The 20345-nt window shown below is 44.0% G+C and overlaps 1 protein-coding gene across 3 annotated transcripts in view; it reads right to left on the bottom strand.

Annotated features, from left to right (window-relative positions):
• Positions 1-8706: 8706 nt before the first annotated feature.
• Positions 8707-20345, bottom strand: part of hipk3a (homeodomain interacting protein kinase 3a) — a 31280-nt gene continuing 19641 nt past the window's right edge. For 2 of the 3 annotated variants that reach the window (XM_080842693.1, XM_080842695.1), the window contains exons 7-16: positions 19993-20152; positions 19348-19471; positions 18928-19049; positions 18589-18707; positions 18294-18455; positions 17743-18114; positions 17389-17535; positions 15737-16002; positions 14342-14472; positions 8707-14199 (exon numbers count right to left, since the gene is read on the bottom strand). In XM_080842693.1, coding sequence (XP_080698819.1) covers positions 13711-14199; positions 14342-14472; positions 15737-16002; positions 17389-17535; positions 17743-18114; positions 18294-18455; positions 18589-18707; positions 18928-19049; positions 19348-19471; positions 19993-20152 — 2092 coding nt within the window. In that variant the 3' untranslated portion in view covers positions 8707-13710. The remainder of the gene's footprint in view (positions 14200-14341; positions 14473-15736; positions 16003-17388; positions 17536-17742; positions 18115-18293; positions 18456-18588; positions 18708-18927; positions 19050-19347; positions 19472-19992; positions 20153-20345) is intronic. The other variant, XM_080842694.1, reaches the window with a different exon arrangement.

Below are 20345 nucleotides of genomic sequence, written 5' to 3'. Positions count from 1 at the left end.
TGACACCACACCAATCCTGTTGCATAAGGAGGACTGCATAACCCCATTTTCACTAGCTCCACTGCAGGAGGAAGAGGAACAGAGCCCGGTGTAACCTTAGGCCTTCTTGGAACGGAATCTGACAACGCAACCCACCACCTCAGCCATTTCATGTTCATCTGCAACGAGTACATAAATTGGCACAGCTATATAACACGATCAGGCTGGCAGCCCATAATATACCCTACATTTAACACACTGCCCGAATTTTGAGGAGAATGGTTGAGTGTGTGTATGTGTGTGTGTGTGTGTGTGTGTGTGTTTGTGTGTGTGTGTGTGAGGAGAGAGTGTCTTTTCTGCCACTGTTCAGTGTTCACAGGACAACTCTAAACAACAGACGAAAAGCTGAATTAAGTCTACACCTACGCCTAATTAGTGTAAAAAGCTGTTAATAATAATAATAATAATAATAATTAAAAAACAACTTCATCTCCGACCACTATTACACCTACTGATGCCAAGAGAACACTGACAGGCTCTCCGCCAACTGGTCCTGAAACTGGTCTAAGATAAACACTGTTCCAATAAAGACGCAATCTGGACTCAAATGCAAGATCATACTGCCAATTCATGATCACAACATAAAAATGAATGTACTGCTATTTGAGTTTACGTAGCAGTAGGTTTGCCACTTAATTTCTTGTCCTTCATTCCCTATGATGTGGTACTCAACCGAAGATGATTTTTAAAACTGTAACAGACAAACCAAAATGATATACAGAGAGATACGTGAGATAACAATATACACAGAGAGCGAGCGACGAGCGAGAAATGAGAATAAACCCCCCCCGCTCCTATTTGAAGTCTAACCACCCCCCCCCCCCCCCCCCGCTCCTATTTCAAGTCTCCCCCCCCCCCACCCCCCCCCGCTCCTTTTTCAAGTCTCACCCCCCCCCCCCCCCCTCCTTTCCTAACTGTGGGAATTGTGGCTCTCAGCTGAACCTGCTGAGCTGCTGGACAGCGTGGCGGCACGTGCCTGTTTAAAACACGCTGCCAATGCAGCCCTCTGGGGAGCCAGACACAGGGGACGGGGATTTGAGGAAGGGGTGAGGGGGATGTGGGGAGGAGCAGCAGGAGCTCTGCGGTGCAACATTTAAAATCTGCATTCCCAGTGCATTCTACTCGTTCTCTCGGTCGGGGACATATCGGCATGCACACTTTTACAAGGGAAATAACCTGGAAAAGCTTGCTTATATCCCCAAAACAGATACACGTTAGATCTGACAACATGTTGTTGAACACACACACAGATTCTTCTTAAAATGTTCAGAGTGCTTGAGTGTGTATGTGAGTGTGTGTGTGTGTGTGTGTGTGTGTGTGTGTGTATGCGGGTGCGTGTAAGCACTGCTAAAGGGTGTGGAGGGGAAACAGCCTGAATCAACTCTCGGTTACTGTCACTGAGGCAGAAACACCACACAGCACATCTGTGTGTAAGCAACGGCTGAGCCCCCTCTGATTGGACAAAGCCATCATGTGACCTCCTCCCAGGCTCTGGGTAGGTCATCCAGTCTCAGTCACGTCTGGGAAAAAGATGGAGTGGGGGGGGTGAGGCAAAAAAGTAAAACACAGAGTATGCCAGTGTGTGATGTAGTACACAGTAGCTAGCTATGGGTGAGAGCAGTCAAGGAAGGACATGCTAATAGATGCAGGATGATGTAGCTACAATCTAGGCCATATGGTCCCAGAGCATGGAACAGCATGGAGGAATTATAGGATTGCAGCTCGCAACCACATCCACTCTAGTTAAGGGTGCTGGTCTGTTGGTGGTATTATTTATTTCATTATTGAGCCTTATTTATGTCTTTGGGGAGGGGGGTATGGTGTGTGTGTGTGGGGGGGGGGGGCATGCCGGACTCTTGGCACGCGAGCAGAAGCCAAGAGCAGAACCAAAAACAGCAGGCTGTTACATCACCTTATGGCCGTTCCGTGCAAGGAGCACAAACTGCGTGTGATTAGTCCTGAAGAAATCGAACAGCCCTTGAACGCTAAAGAGAGGACATGTTTGTTGTGTTTCCGTACACGAACACCAACACACTCACACTCACACTCACACTCACACTCACACTCACACTCACACTCACACTCACACTCACACTCACACACACACACACACACACACACACACACACACACACACACACACACACACACACACACACACACACACACACACACACACACACACTCAGACACTTCCATTACACTTCTGCCAAATCTGGTTGTGTAAATGCTCATCTAGGGGCACTGCCATGCTTTCTAAGCTCCTGCATGAGTGCCTGTCTGAGATTTGCCCTGGCTTTGACGAGGGGGGAGTGTGGCAGTGGGCAGAGCCAGAGGAGCACCTTTGATGCATTTGACTCTGGCTCTCAGGGGCATGGCGGGCGATCACAACCCCATTAAAACTAGATGAGTCTCACACTCCTCCACCAACACACAAAGAGTACTCTCTCTCTCTTTCATGCTCTCTTTCTTCTTTTCTCTTTCTCGCTCTCACTCCATCTATCCATCTCGGCAACACTGCCCACTTTTCAAGCCTCCCTGTCTCATCTCTTGGCCAACAACTCTCCCCAGTGAGAACACAGAGGGGACATGGCTTCCTCTTCTATCACTGTAATTTATTTTACTCACTTTCCACTGAGCTGCCTAGAAACAATACGCAGCCCATGGAGTGAGCTTTGTTTTTTGGAATGATAGAAGAGGGTAAAAATTGACAATCTCATTTGTATTCCCCATTACATCACAGGTCTTTAAAGGGATAAAGCTCATAGCCGCCGGCAACAATCTAGGGTATGATGAGGCCAGTGTTTGTTAACCAACTGATAGAAAGAGAGAGAAAAGCAAGGTGCTCAGCCGCCTCCTTAAGATATTGCCCTCCCTTTAGATCCAGCTGAATTCATGTAGCAATTGAGCTAAACACACACAGAAAAGTCAATATATACATATATGTATATAATATATAATAGGCTTTTTTCAATTAAAACAAATATGTCAACACTTTTCCCCAGATGGACATTGAAATGTTCCCAAGGGCTCAAGGGGAAAATGGCAAGTTTTGAAATGGATTAATAATTCTGCTAAATCCTGAAGAAAATGCAATTATTCAGAACATCGTTTAGATGAAAAAGCTGGTGCTGTGACTGGAATAAAATAAGGACACTGTCTGTTGATCTGCGCTCTCACTCTTTCTCACACAACACACACACACACACACTGGATTATGAATTCAAATGCACCAGTGTTGCCAAGCTCTGTGAATGATGAATACCTGTAGTAAATGTCTCTGCCATCCGAGCACAGGCACTTCTAATGATGAACATCCATACCTGGTTTAATATTCTAAATGACAGAATCAAGTATAACCCTGCGGGTCATCATCCTGCGAGCATCGGCGCTCTGACCCTGTCGTGCCCTCTACTCTGCGCCTACCACTGTGCAGCGGTAAGGATGCGTTACCTAAACTCAGAGGACAGGCTTTTTCAGGTGTGACGCCGAGGGCTCAAAGGCCATTTCATTACTGTCGCTCTGAATCGGCCGTGTTAAGCCGCCTGAGGTCAGGCCTAATCCCGCTGCCCCCACTGGAGAGAAAGCACCAAAACACATTTGTTAAATATGCTCTTTAGTCTGTCACTGACTCCAATTTAGTGAACTGAGAGCAAATGGATTCTCTCTGACTCTGCAGTTCCCCTGGTGAGCTAACCCAAACAGCGACCGTAGAACGCATATTTGACGGTGTTTGCCGTTACTGAATTAGGTGGAGAATCTAAGCTGTAAGTAGACAAACGGGAGGAAATTGCCAACAGATAGAAATGCAGATTTCTGCTAAGAGGGCCATTTTGTTTGTTTAGTTTCTTCCTGCGTGGTATCTTGTTATCGTAAGTAGAAGAATTGAGAATGTGATAGTCTTGTGTGATTCAATTTACTGAGCCAGAGAAGGATATGTGAAAACAATGGAATTTTCAAGCTGCCTCATTGGGCTAATGGCATTGAATAAACAATATTTTTCATTAATTCTTTTATAATGGAAATGTATTCACAGCCTGCGTATTAAACAATGTGATCTGAAGTACACTCCAGAAGTACACTGTTTAAAACAAACGCTGAATTGGTATTCACAGACGGTTACACCCAGCTTCAGACACTAAACAAACATTCACAGCTGGGTTTCACCCAGTACACAGGCTTACCTCGGAAAATATTTCTTAATATCAGAAGACATTTGGTTCTGGTTTGGTGTCGGAGGCCAGTGATCTATGTGTTGTCTTAGAGCCGTGCAATGGATGTGACCCAGATTTTTTGCTCGACATACATCGACTGCACGGCCTTTGATTTACAGCACTGTTGCAGTGCCGTTTCTCCTGAAGACTCAACCCCTGACTTGAAATAACCTCAGTCATTAAATCAGGCAGGCACCCCCTGAGAACTCACACATGCGCACACACACGACCCACTCACACGCATCAGACAATAACACACATGCATCAGACAAGAACACACACACACACAGAGAACTGCTCACACATGTACGTCCAGTGAGAATACAGAAATAGTTACAAAGAAAAGAAAAATGTACAATACAAGCCCCTTAATTGCCATGTAATTACCTCAAGCGCTCTACCATCAGAATGCATAGCAGCACAAAACTGCACCAAATTGAGATCACAAATTGAACATCCAAACATGCTCAGCCCCAGCATTCCACTCTCACCCCGCCCCCCTCCGCACACACACACACACACACACACCAGTGTTCAGATTTGTCATGTATAACACATTAAACAGGAAACAGAAATATCTATCATCAGATGCAAACGAGCCTTGGCACTGCATAATCAACTTTCACACTTGCCATCTCCCTAATGAACCACAGCCAAGAGGGATAAGGAGCATGTCATACGGGAACAAGCTCAAAGCCACGCTCAGGCGCAGCCAGACAAGAAGCCGAGTCAAGGACAGCCCAAACTGCTTTAACCCTTGGGAATGGCAATAGAGAGAGGTGAAACTATTCAGCTTAACTGGCTCTTTTTATATGTTAACTTACATGGCATTAGGGACATCACTGTAAGAGAACATCATTGGTTCTCAGTGAACCATTTCTTTATTTGTCTCTGGGTGTATATCAGTTGGCTTCATCTACTCTGGAAAGCAAGTTCACTTGAGGGCAAATTAAGTTAATATGAATACATATGAGTACTTTAATATACCTGATTATGAAATTGTAGACATTAGAAAGTCCATGCTTGATTATGACCAGATACACTGACCCACCATACAGAGACATTTTTAAGGCCCAGTGAGGACTGAAGCCATGGCACTATGACGCCAATCCTTCAACCAGCAAGATCCATCAACCAGTATCATTTCATGGCTTCTCATGGCATCATACCCAACGTCATATTCCAGGGGCTTCATTGCTTCAGATCAAGATTATTAGTTGAACCAGGTAGATAGATAATTCTGAGCTTTAAAGATGAAGAGGACCGACTGTAGAGGACCACATATCACATACACACCCACTTCTGCCTCCCCTACCAAATCCACAGTCCAAGTGGCACCCCAAAGCTGTTTCATGATCCCTAAAGAGGGCATTCAATATTTTTCTTTATTTATTTTTGTGGAAATCAGAAGCACTGACTCAAGCTAAACTACTTGTTCATTTGTGTCTACTCTCCCCAACTACATCGGCAAACCTGACCCTTCGCCAATCAAACACTTGTCATAAATCCTTCGAGTAAACAGATGATGCAGTTCATCATTGTCATTCAGATAATACACTCACTCTTTCTGCTTCAAAAGAAATAAAAAAAATAGAAATAAAAGTGCAGGGCAGATCTGTTCCCATGGCAACACTGCACAGTGGGCTCTTGTTGACTCGGAGAGCATCACTGTGGGGGCATTGGAGTAACTGCAGTAGTCAGGGAGCCACAAGTGTTTCTGGCCACAAGGTTGTGCAAATGAAAAAAGAGAACTGAATAAAATGGTCAGGGAAACATAAGTATATAAATGGCATAGTCTCAACAGCACTTGGAAGCTTTGACATGATGCTATGAACTGATCTTAAATTATTACTTTTCTTTCGGGTTCAAAAATAAAAATGTATTGTAATGTAATGTATATATTTATTTTCATCAAATAATGAACACAGTTCATGCAAAATTCAGATAGTGACATAGATACACGCATATACAAAGCATAATTCATAAAACATATGCTGTCAATAATTGTCTTATCAGTTAGCGTCCAATCATGTAAAAAAATTTTTACCAAATGCAGTCATTTCTATGACAAATCTATATCTATCTTTTCTGCTATAACAGTTAACTCTAATGTGGCTATATGGCATCAGCTATGTGGCATCTGAAATTCTGGACAAATTATATGGAATGTTTTTAGAACCTGTAATGGTGTGAGGACAGTCAGTGTTATATCACTGGGCACACCGACTGTCATCATGGAAAATAAAGGGAGAGTTCAAGTGTAATATGTATACTAACAACTCAGGCAATCATTAGAACTGACAATTGAACAGATCTTAAATTCTTCATAAATAGGGCCCAACTAAATCCAATGTCACTAATCAATTGAAGTTGTCAACATCAGCCGTTAATACAGTAGACGACTTAAAGAGAGTTAAGTTGGTGATTTGTATGCCACTGGCCTGTGCTTTTGTAAACTGAGCTTTACAAAACTCACTGTTTTGTGATTTCCAGTCATTCGCGTCAATTCATTTGCTGATCTATTGTTATGACTAAGCCCTTCTGTCCCCAGTAACAAGATCATATATGTGACTGCGCAAAGTGCCAGATGCTAGGGGCCAAAATGCATCACTTGGTGGAGTGCAAGAGCGTGCGGGAGAATAAATTACTCATCTTACATCACTGCTTTACAATAGCAGTAAATCAGCTGTCAACATTTCTAAAAATCTGTGACTTAGCCTTATGAAAAGGAAGGGGGCCTATAACAACGAAAAAAATACTTGTTCATTAAAGTGACAAAGCATAAGGTGTTGTAACATCAGTTGATTTATTGTCATGTCAATATGCTGCAACCCAGGTTGGAGAGGTGTTTGTTGACATACAAGCATGGAGGTATGGCTATTGTTTGGGCTCTATTGGGGCTCCTTTCACATTAGATGAAACAATGCTGGTGTTTTTTTAATATATATATTTAGCAGCAAATATGCCAAAGAGCTTTAGGTCATTCAATGGTGCTGAAAGCCTATTCTGGGGAAAACACAATGGATTCGCTATTGTACACTACATGGAACAAAGCAGTCAGGCTAACTGTTTCTGTGGGTATTTGAGTAAACCAATTACAATTGCGGATTAATCTTTATACATGAACTCGAACAGGTTGTTAAGAAAAAAATTAAAATATCCATCTTACCATCAATGGCGAAAACCGACTGCACAAGCAGTAACATCATTCCAAATGAAATGAGACCCTTAGCCATCACTCCGTCCAGGTCAAATATTTTGCCGTTCATCCGCACAGACAAGGTGAATCCAATCCCAGCATCTATCCATTCCGACCAACCTAGAGCCCGTGGCTTGCCATCCTTACTGGTAACCAAGATGTAGGAATGGTTACACGTAATACTCGAGGGCATCTGTCTATCCTGTATATGCTCAACAATATTGGAGCCTCAAAAGACATTTGATTACCAGTCCTTTCCAGTTCCCAGAGTGCGATCGTTTCCTATGCGTCGGTATGATAGCCCGAGCGGTAGCATTGAAACTTTAAAGGCGATGCGTCTCCAGAGATGCCCGTCGAAACGAAAAAGCAGGGAAATGAATGCGCCGTGCGGACAAGAGAGGATGCGCTCGTGTTTACAAGCTGTTCATTTAGAGTCCATTTAGTACGGTGTCGAAACCGCAGTGTTCCGCTCTATGACGGTCATCCAAGCGGCAAAAACAATCCCATACGGGAGAAAAGATGTGCCCCTCAGAAAGAGAGATCACGCCTGTGACTGGAACGTTTGCGACTGAAGGCGAGCAAGTGATGAGGCACCATGACAAGCAGCTAATAGAGATTCTGACGACCTCTGCTGGGTCAAACGGAGCCCAGAATGAACGAATGAAAGCGAGGAAGGAATAATCCGATTTCAATGTGGTGGCGCCTATTTCCTGCCATATCAAAAGTGAGATAGGGCATTTTCAGCCCGGTTACCTGAAGGACAGTCTGTAGACTATTAAATATGCAGCTGGACGTTTTATGACCGCCAAAATTAAGAAGGCAACCTGGACACAGGTGGCTCTTAGGCTTGTACAGTTTTCCTATGCGATACATCGCTCATTATCTTAGTCGATGTTGAGGTTTTTATTTAAAAGCTATAAATTACTGCTTACAATTATTGACTGTTATATCACGATGAGTAAGTTAGACTACGATTCCATTTACGTAGGCATTGAGTAGATAAGTTACACTTAAGAGTTTCTCCATTGAACTTTGGAATCGGATGTATGGACAATAAACTGCCTTTTTAAACCTGATAATATAATTCACAGTGTGCTGTTGCATAACAACCGGAAATGTGCATCCCAATGGACACATGCTTTTGTGCGTATTGACCCACACGATGGCGCTGTTTTTATGTAACATAAAACAAGCAAATGGGTAAAGTTTGAACTTAGAAGGTGGAAGAAGTAATCGGAAATCATTTTGCTGTAATAGACATTTTTATTCAAAGTGATTTTCGACAATACACCATAAATTCTTAATTTTGACACTCACCAATAGTCACCAGGAGAAACCCGCTTTCTGTGACAAGTACATAAGGCTTGGTCACATTGAAAAAAAAAAAAGAAGAAAAATCACTGAAAACTAGAGAGGAAAAAACGACCGCAAACTGTAAGAGACATTACATAAAGGAAAAATATATATTTCCCAGTCCTCATGTTGTAAATATTGCACAGTGCAATGGCTACATGGCAAACTAATGTAGCAGGAATAAAAACTAAAGCAAACTGAATTAAGGGAGCCACACAATCTACAAAATATTAAAACAGTAACCGCTCATATCTAGTAAATAAAGACTATTTGCTTTGTAAAATCTAAATATATTATCTATAACCAAGCAGTGTGATTTTTTTTTTGAGGATTACCTGCCTGAAATAAAAATGAAAATCCATGTAAAAATATATCTAAAGCAATCCAACCCAAGCATTAAGGATTTAGGTATAGTACAGTAGCACATGAGACAAATATAAAGACCCTGAATTTGATGTACAATAATCTCTTAACTGAGAGGGAGGAAAACAAAATTGTAAACTAAAATGTTTGGTATTTTGAATAATAATGGTAAAATGTCAAATAAAGTACAAATACTATTCAGTCTGTTGTGTACACATGATTGAGCATTCATCAAATAAACTCTGTTTTCTTATGTCCTATCCTTGAGTGCTTGACTGAATTTCACCTCAAATATCAGATCTGAATAAAAAGAATACACATGGTTTTGGTGTAGCTTGCGTGAAGGCTTCCAGGTATTATTCTGCCTTCTTTTAACAAATTACATTTTAGAGACACAACTAACTTCAATTCCACATGCATACTAGTGAACATTATTGTATGTGCACAGGTAGTAGTATCTATACGTTTCTTCTAGCGCCACATGCTCAGCCAAATGTCCACCTATGCTTTTTTTTTTTTTTTACAGAAAAAGGAGCTTGAAAAAAATGAAGCCTTCGCCAAAAACGCAATATTATTCAGTTTTGTGACAAATGGACACAACAGGAAAATCAATGGTCTGTGATACAAGAAGCATTAACTAGACCTGTTACAAGTGAATTAAAACAGGTAAGGCATAACTAATTCCATGGGTGAGGGATGTTTTTCCTCCATGTTTTTCTTTTGATGGCCTTCAACCCCCAATGTTTTGTTCATGTATACATTCACAGTGTATAGTGTAAATCTCCCCAAATACAAATGAACAGACTTGGGTGATTCAATCAGCATACAAATATTCCCTGATTAATAATGTATTATACACTTCTCTATTCCGTTCACTAAAAATGGTTCTCAGCATTTTCACACATTGACAGTCAAACAAAACTCAAGAGTGGGTATGTATGTGTGTCTGTGTTTGAGTTGGGTGTGGGGGGAGGTGGTGGTACTGTGATCATCTCAACATATAATCAGGAATCCCATTCAAGGAAAAAGCGTATTTCACTTGCTGGGAAACCCTATGCCGTTTTTCAAAGGAAAAATCTTCTCACATTTACTGAGGTTAGAATGTGCTGATGTGACTAGGGGTAGGAAACAGTGAGTCCTAACAATCCACCTGGGCAGCACATTGTGCTCTCCCCCTTTAAGTGATGAAAGAGATGGGATTGGGCGGAGATCAGGTACTAGGAACCAATTGGTACTCAAGGCCTGCTGCCCCACCCCGGTGCTTTAGAAAAGGCACAGACTCTGTGCTGCCGACCACCAGGACAGAAGGTCAAGGGGTTTCACAAAGAACACAAGAGCTCCTAAACCACGTACACACTGACAGGTGACACTGCAGAGTCACTCAACATCAACAGGTGCTCAGTAACTACACCACATAGGCTTTGTTACAACACAAGGATCTGCACAACATCTTCATTCCCCATGGATTTATGAGAGAAGGAGGCTTATAGTTTCTTTTAAACACTGCAACTTCAGAAACGGAAAACACTAAAGCATGAATGAATAAACCTACACCAGGTCAGCCTATTGACATGCTAACAAGTGCTTAATAGCATGTTAAAGGAACATCAGATATCTAGGTTACTCTGAATCTCACAGCATAGACAAGAAGAACGGCACTAAAAGTATACCATATCCACGTGTCAGTAATACATAACAGTGGAGCCATTGAGTGAAATCTACAGGGTAGGGCAAATGTTAACAGAAGGCGGACATTAAAATATAGTTAAATTATTGTACATCAAGACAACGATGTGTACATGCCAATGAGGCCAACGATAACTACACTTCAAACATAGACAAGAAACAAACCGATAACAAAAAAGAAAGAACCACTCAAAACAACCCAGATCACAGCCAGAAAAGCACCTTGCAATACAGTAGTCACAACACGCCAAACAGAAAAGCCAAAATATACAGAGGCATTACAAAGGTTTTGTCGGTTCCTGTCCTAATCGCATAACATAAGAACACACACTTCTATCATTAGGTCATATCAAAACCACACGTCTATTGTAATTAGACTTACACAAAATTGGAATGCTAAGTAGGATCTACGTTAAAAATCACCTACTTTCACAGCTATTAGGAAGTGGCAATCAGTATATAGCAGCTTATCTATGATACATTCAAGATAAATGATACTACTTGCCCAAAAAAGCTAAAATGTCAACCTCACCCCTTTTCCATTCCACACACAGAGTTGCTTTGCCAAACACCAAGTTCCGTCTATGGTATACTTGTGGTATAAGAAGGAACAGTAGCTACTTTGCGTTCAAAACAAGTTATGGTCTTTGGTCTTGCAAAGCATTTGATAGCAAAGACAATGCATCTAAAGTCAAACTACAAGAAAAGCTAAATGCAAGAGACGACAACTCCCTGATGGAATGTATTACAGAAAGAAATCTGTAATCGAACAGGACGATTAAAAGCACAATTTTTACCATGCTCAAAATGAGGAATAAATTGCACACAACCTCACATCTTTGTAAAGCACTATATATATATATATTGTATATATATATATATATATACACACATATACACACACACACACACACACACAAACACACACTCCAGCAATGATTGATAGATGGAGATTAAATACTGAAAAGTCTTCACAAGCTTATATGGAAAACCAAAACAAATTAAATCGAAGGTTAAAGTTAATAGCGTGTCAAAGCTAAAGCTAATTCTTATAACTAAGGAGGAAAAACAAAACTTGATCACTAAAAGAACACAAGAGTACAGATTGTACTACAGTTCTGTTAAAACGTCGTCAATACTGTTCGCTATAACTATGTGAAACAGTCTAAGCACATGGGCATGTGGATCACCTGAATGTCCTTTACTCTAACCCTAACTCAAGTCAACACCACCACTGTCCTAAGCTGGAGATCACACAAACATATGCCATCACACACATACCACATCCTACTTTTCAAAAAAGCATCATTTTGCTCGGGTATATAATCTAAGCATAATCAACTCAATTACAAGCAATACAGTATATCAGTGATAAGGGACAAAGGCTGGGGGTCTCAGAAGTTCCATTAACTAGCAGTCAACATAACGAGCTTAACTGTATAAAGGCAATCTACACTGGAAGCATTTGATTTTCTCAATCCTCCTCGATAAAAACAAGCTTAAAACGTGACCGTGAAGCAATCCTAGACACGATCACAGATGGGAACAAAATGATGAAGATGGTTTGGTCCCATGTTGCTATACTATTGAGAGCCACATTATCAAAATGGTTGTGAGTTATTGTGTGGGACTTCAAGAGTGACCATGTGCAAGACGTGCAAAGATGTGCAAGACTTGGTTTTCGTTGACGTGCGCTTGCAGAATCTCGTTTTTCTCATTTGGGGTGAAGGGTTAAAGACACCTCTCCTACCCTAACGATGTCACTCCATGAAATACCGGATATTTCAGGCATCTGAACACTTCTGATGTTCCACCGATTAAAACAGATCGAAAAAATAGCATCAACCACGTCTAACGAATAACCACTTCATTTGATCTGCAAGTAATGAGTCTGGGGCATTTTCTAGAAACACCAGGGTCACAATGTCTCGCCACGTCTGACCAAAGGTAAGGCACTTTTTCTGTGGGGAACCGGGTCACAATGCAGTGAGTCTCATCAGACACAAGAGATTGAGGGAGTGTGACATTCAGGCAACTGTCCCACTGTTTGTTTTTCTTCAGAAAGAAAGAAACAAACAAACAAACCAAACTCTAGCCACTTTCTTTTGCCCATGCACAGAACATGCAGGCTTTTTGTGGGAGAGAGTGCCTTCTGTTGGGTCACTAAACACTGAAACCACAGCAGGATGCAACAAAGACTAAGACAGTTCCCACCAATACACTATGAGGCTGATACGCGCATATACGTCACCCAAGCACAGGCGACTGGGATGGCTTCACAAGAAAAGACGTGTCTAGCACACAAGTTTCCAAGGCAACATAGAAAAATAGTCAGAATAAAGGGGAGGAGGATTTTTTTTTTTTTCTTCATTCCTCTCATCCCTGTACAAAAGGAGATCTGAAGACTGGGTTGTTATCAAATGTGCAAAAAGAAACACATCGTAAGCGAGTTATCTAATTCATTCGACCACAACACACAATCTCTCACCCACACACTTACCCCCTTTACCTCATTTGTATGTTTAATTTCACTCACTCACTCATTCATTCATTCATTCATTCATTCATTCATTCATTCAATTTCACTCACTGCTTTGATTAACTGTAAAGCTCTATATCATTTGCATCATTATAATCATCCTCAATCTACATGGTTTTAAAAAAATACGAAAAAGGTTCTTTTGGGTATGTAGTAGTAATAGTAGTAGTAGTGGCCCCCCTCTGTGGTCCGTCGGGGGCCTGTTCAGAATCGAAAGCTGAGCACAGGACTAGTAGCGGTGGCTGCGCTGGTGGTGACCGTGTTGGTGGGGGTGATGGCGGTGGTGGAGTGGGCTAGCCGAGGCCTGCCGCCGAGACTCAGATGTAGGGATACTGGCTGAGTTTGGCGGGGCTGAGGGGGAAGCCGGCGTAAACGGGTGAGGCCATGAAGGAGTGCGGGGGGAAGAGCGCCTTGAACTGGCCCTGGTGGTGGGGGTGGAGGTGGGGGTGGTGGTGGTGGTTGAGTCCCACCGTGAGTGATGGGTGCGGCAGAAGTCCGTAGGCGGGCTGCAGGACGGCGGGCCGCGACGGGCAGGGTGAGGCCAGCAGGTGGGCCACGGGTGCGGAGGTGGGAGGTGGGGGAGGAGGGTAGGAGAGCAGCGTAGGGGCCTGCACTGGTGGCGGAGGAGGAGGGGCTTGACCTGAAACCGAGGGGGGCGGCTGGGGCGGAGCCACGCTGTGGGTGGGGCTGCCGTGGGCTGCCAGGGGGAAGGCGTGAGCGTGTACGGTGGGCGGGATGAAGGCCTGCGGCCGGTGGGACATGTAGTTGCCATTCCACTCCTTGTGACAGGAGGCGTAGTGCTGGACCTGTGGGATTAGACAAGATCCTGTCAAACATCATATTTTTCCCATCAACACATGAATCAAGACTACTCTAAGCACGTGTGTTTATGTGAGAATGTGTGTGTGTGTGTGTGTGTGTGTGTGTGCGTGTGTGTGCGTGTCTGACCTGGCCGAAGCCCAGCGGTTGCTGCTGGAATGCAGAACTCATCTTCTGCTGGCGGGGCAGAATGTGGGTGGAGAAGTGGCTCAGCAGTGCGGGGACGCAGCGCCCTCTGGACTGGCATAAGGACTCTAAGACTGAGAGGGAGGAAAGGAAAGGAAAGAAGTAGAAGGATGGAGGGAGAGAGAGAAAAACAGACCAATAGACGGAGTGACGGAAAGAGATTAAAAGGGAGAGATAAAAAAAAAGAGAGACAGACAAAGAGAGAGAAAGAAAGAAAGAAAGAAATACAGCCAGGCAGACAGAGAGCAAGAGAGAGAGGACAGATATAGAGACACAATAACAATATAAGTTTCAAATGAAAAAAAAAGCTCTTAAAAAAAACCACAAAAGGAAGAAAACAGGCTGTAACAGGTTTGCAAACATATGTGCTATTTTTTTCTACATCAACTGCTAAGGCTGGCTAACTGGAAGTTGAAAGACCATGTTGTGTCCACTTGAACAACAACGTGTGCTTTCCAAGGACACACAAAAGAAAATGACCAGGACAAAAGTAACAGATGCCTAAAAAAAATGGCCTTAGAGCGTGTTCTTCATGCCACTGCTGCACGACATGAAAAGGGATTCAGATGAAGAACCACCCAGTTTGCAGTGCATATAAAGATGCTATATTGCCACAGACCCTCACAGCATGAGCAGTATTTCCTGATTGGGGCCAGACAGCCAATACTAGGCTGCATGAGCGCATCCCGAGGGTTGCATGAAATCGCAATATTACTTTATAGCATGCCCTGAAGAGAGGAAAGTAATACTAAAGATGCCACAGGCGGAGAGGAATGCACCGTCTGCAAATAAAGACAAACAGGAGGCACACACGCACACAGGAGTAAACGAGAGGGGGGCTGAGAGATATCAGAGATATCACAGAAAAGACCAAAAAACGCAACAGTGGAGGAACTCAAACCAAAAAACAAGTGTCCACTCAGAGACTGCGGGGTACCGCGGGCCGGCGCGAGCCGTCCGGCGCGTGTTACCCATAATCACCTGTGGTGGCCTCGGGGACCAACTAATGTGTGGTAAGCCCTTGGCTCGCCTCTATGACCTGTGGGAGCAGAGACGGGCAGGGGCAGGTGATGCTGGGTCGCACCCTAGTCCACAGAAGCACAGTCCACTACACTTCACAATCTTCATGCCAACGACCTGAACTTTGGCTAATTAGGTGCACACCCCAAACAACCATCCAAGCTAAGATTTGAATTATAGCTAACGTAACTAACAGCAGAGATTGTTATGATTACAGTGCCCAAGAGGACCTTATGACACTGACATGTTTTATCTTTTTTAGTGTCATCTACAAGAGGCACTACAGTGCTTTCAACGGTCCCAGAGGGTAGAGCTCACCTGTGCTGGCCAAGCGCTCATCGAGAATGGAGTTGTTGTTGTTCTGCACCCGCATGGGCGGCACCACAACAGTTCTGACCGGGGGCTTGTTGTTGCCACCGCGCTCCAAGGCAGGGGCCAGGGGGGCGGGCCGGCTCTCACTGCTCTGGCTGGCCAGGTAGGGGGTCTCGGAGTAGGGACTGGTGCTGGCGTCTGGCGAGGAGTCAGAGGCTGGCGAGCCGTCCACTGTCTCGCGGCCGCTCTCGTTACCGTCGTCCTCGGACATGCTGCAGGGGATGCAGAACGCACAAGTTACCATCAACCTCTCTCAGCTCAAACATTAAAAGCCACACTATACAACAATTGGCCACTTTTTTTCCATTCATTTGGATGGCATATGGTTAGGTGAAGGATAGGTAATCATTCCCACTAGTCATCCTGGATATTCGCTATTTAGTTCTGTGTACCGGGATGGTAATGTAACGCCTTTCACAGACACGAGCTACAAAGTGCTTTACAAGCGTAGGTACAGGTGCAGGTGATGTATTGTAGTGTACAACAAGCGCCAAAGGTCAGTTTACTGGTCAAAAATGGCGACATGGCGAATGTTCTGCAACAAGGAGGGAGTGGAGCGGTGTTGTTAAAATAAATTAAGGGTGATCTTTTAACTCCTCAACAAAGAGTTGTCTCTGTGTTTCCCTGGTGCTTAACTTGGTGACCCCATTTACTCTCGTCGAGTTTACAGTGCATAATGGCTAATGCCGTGTTCTCCAGATTAGGTCATTTCTGCTCTACAGCAAGACTTTTCTAAATAGGCTAATTGCAATTTAGCATTGTAGGCTAGACATACATATCACCAGCTGCTCCGCTTTTATGTTTTTATTATATAAACAGTCAACACAGAAAGTCTCCACACCCCTTTCACCTACCTTCTCCTCGTTTTCACACGTTACAGACATATTCTACAATAGAGGAGTTATTTTTTTGTCTCAAATTACAAAATAGCCCATAATGACAAAGTGAAAACTGGTTTTTAGACATTTGTGCTTATTTATTAAAAATTAAAATGTAAAATATCATATGTACACACGTGCGAAAACCCTTTGATATGACACCCACAAGTGAGCTGAGGTGCATTTTGTTTCCACTGATACTGCTTGAGATGTTTCTACAATTTATTTGGAATCCACCAGCCAGAGCACGGACCTGAATCCAATTCTGGATCCGTGGAAAGAGCTGAAAATGGCTGTGTACCAATGCTCCCCATCAAACCTGACGGCGTTTGCAAGGATATGCCAAGAGGAATGGGCAAAAATGTCCAGAAACAAGTGTGCCAAGCTCTTGGGTTCTTTTTGGCTTCTTTCCCCAAGACACCTTGAAGCGGTAATCACTGCCAAAGGTGTAGCAACCAAGTATTAGGCTAAAGATGTGTACAGATATATACCCCTAAGTAACCTATTTTTGTCAGTAAAATAAAATTCATATTTTCGATACCTGTTTTCACTTCATTATTTGCTATTGTGTTTAGATGTTTGAGGCAAAAAATTAACTCAATCTATTGTAGTATAAGTCTGTAACATAGTAGTAAAATGCCCCAGTAAAATGAAATGAAGATATAAAAAAAACAGATCCCATCTAAGCCTTATATGCAGAGGTGTGAATACTGTGGCTACCTGTTGGTCCTCTTGCAGGGCTCGGGGCTGGACCGGGCAGAGGCGGAGGAGCTGGTGCTGAGGCTGCTGTCGGGGCTGCTGAGTGAGCACACACGCTGCATGTTCAGAGTGCCCTCACACGCCTCACACTCCGCACTGCCCCGACACCTACTGACACACACACACACACACACACACACACACACACACACACACACACACACACACACACACACACACACACACACACACACACACACACACACACACACACACACACCTGTTACAAATTATGTTCTTGATTCATCATAATAATCCATGTGTCACACTTGTTAGGGCCACCCAGTGGTTTGTGGTTGTTTGCTGCTTGCGCACCTCTGCGGGCTGTCCTCGCCCTCGCTGCTGATGCTGATCACGCTGCCCGTGGGGCTGGGCGAGTCGCCGATGACGATTGGCTGCTGCTGCTGAGGCTGCTGCTGAGGCCGCCGCTCTCTCCTCCTCCTCTGCCACCGTTGCTGCTGATGCCGGCGCCGTCCATCATCAGAGTCCTGTTCCCCCTGACAGCAGCTGAGCTCCGACCTGTTCCCCCGGCCTGGCCCCGCATCTGAGCCCACCCTCTGGGCTGACACGCTGGCCGGCGGCTGCAGGACGTCCTCCGCCCCTACGCTGCGGGGCCTGTCCATCATCTTTGGAGAGTGGCGGTATGTGGAGGCTAGAGGGTCTGCACTATGGGACATGTTGATACTCCTGGATAACCAAGAAAGGTGTAGAAAAATGAGTTACAAACTAATGAAACTCGCATGAAAAAGGAAAAAGCCATTCACTAGCCTAAACGCTATCACCACTGGTTTACTCTGCTGGGCCTATAGCAATTACAAACAATAATTGCAAAATTGACAGTAGAAAACAATACGACCAGTTCTCACCTGTTCTGGTTGGGATAACCCCTCATGTTGGAGGCCGGCTGGGGCCATACCACGTGTGCAATGCCGATGTTTAGTGACTGGTGAGCAGAGACTGCCATTTGGTTTGTTAAAAGAGGTTGCTGCATCACGGAGCCGTAATGGCTGCTGTGCTGCTGCACTTTCCTGAGAAAAAAAGAGGAGGACAAAGTTACAGTAAAAGTTACTAATTAAAACGGTCAAAGCCAATCAGTCCTTAATCATCATAATTTCAGCAGAGGCCCTTGGAGCCCTCAATCAGAAGGTGTGACACACTCACCCCCACTCTCCAAGCCTCTGGGGGCGTGCCATGCTGTCAGATGCCAGAGTGGTGGCAGGAGGGGGCACCTGCTGCCAGGCTGGCACCAGGATCTGAGGAGTCCTGTTTGACCACGGCTGCTGCACAGATCGCACAGGAAGGTGAGAAGAAAGGATAAACACCATGCTGTGGGTCTGTTTGCACTGTCAGCTGATGCCTACTTGACACTCATGCATTAATCAATGCCTGTGAATCTTCATTTTGTAGCCCATCATTGCATGCTACAAGATGCAATATATGCTCATTTAGTTCCATACTATGTGTAGTATATCGCCATTAGAGTAAGCAGCGTAGCTTCACCTGGGCGATGACTCCTGGCCGCATGGTGATGGGCTGGATGGCAGGGGCTTGTGTGACCAGGGGAATGGTGCTCTCCATCCTAACGGGGTAGGCTGCCGGCTGGTTTGGGTTCGAGGGGATTCCTTCCAGAGAGAACAGACAGAAGTCTCAGCACCGCACATATGCTGCCAAAATGAGTGCAAATGTGGACAATGTTTCCCCAAGAACCAGCAGACTTAAGCTCTTTGTCAAGGTTCATATGTTACAACATGCAAAGGGGCGAGTCAATTTACAAGAAGACCGATAAACCAATCTGGTGTTTCAAACTGACTACATGACACTAGTGCAATGGACAAATAGCACTTGATTCTACGATACACTAATACACAGGGATATAAGTGACATGAAAGTGATCTGGTAGAAATCAGAGGAGCAGTGAACCTTGAAGAGTTGGAGGGCAGAGGATGAGGGCTTGCTGGAAGGAGTCATTGCAGCCAAACTGAGCATTTCCTGCCTGGATGGGGATCCCAGGATGAAGCACAGATGGAGCAGATGGAGCTAAAGACTAAGAGGAGAGAGGAGGAAGGGAGTGAGAGAGAGGAGAATGAGAAAGCGAGAGAAAAAGAGGGAGGGGGAGGGAGAGAGAGAGAGATTACAGCTTTGTGTATGGTTATTACTTCTGATTCTAGCGGAATTTTCACATGACCTTTACTGACATTTACAGATTCGGAACTTCTACAGCGAATCTCCCTGTCTGTAAGTGGGTGTTGAGTGTGAAGACACTTGAGGTGAAAACTTCAGTTTAGAAAGTCTCAGTACACACGGCTGCATAATTGCACGTAATTTCATCACTGAACTTTACCTGTTACCCGTTTCCCATTAGGGAAAGGCCAAAAAAAATTACACTTTCCTCTGAGTTTTAAACGGATGCAATTGGACAACTGGGTGCAATACCAGCATCAGCCAGCTGATGGCAACACTTCCCCACAGAAGAAACCCAAAACCTATTATCAAGTCAGTGGCTCCTAAGGCAAATTGATAATATTTAACACATAATACCATTGCTCTGTGAAGGCAGTGGCTTACCTGTGAGTGGATGCAGGCCATCTTGTTGAAAGCCACACTCATGTTGGTGGTACTGGGCAATGTGACCGGTCTCATTGAGAGCGCTTTGTTGCGACTAAGCAAATCATACGAATTGGACTTCGATTGACACATGTCCATGATGTGTAAACATGATTGCACACTAAAAGGAAAAAAAACAATAATTGAGTATAAGGACAAAGACAAAACCATAAGAATACAGTAGATTAGGGTCTGCCTGGAGGAGAACTAGGATTATCTGAATCTAACTGGCATAAAGTTCCATTAAGTCTCATCGGTTTCAAGTTTAGCAATCTGGACACAACTAGACGGACACATTTTATTTGTTTACATTT

Source organism: Sprattus sprattus (assembly GCF_963457725.1).
Source record: "Sprattus sprattus genome assembly, chromosome: 7".
Classification (NCBI taxonomy): domain Eukaryota; kingdom Metazoa; phylum Chordata; class Actinopteri; order Clupeiformes; family Clupeidae; genus Sprattus; species Sprattus sprattus.
The sequence above is the reverse complement of the archived record's forward strand: the minus strand, read 5'-3'. Positions and strand labels throughout refer to the sequence as shown.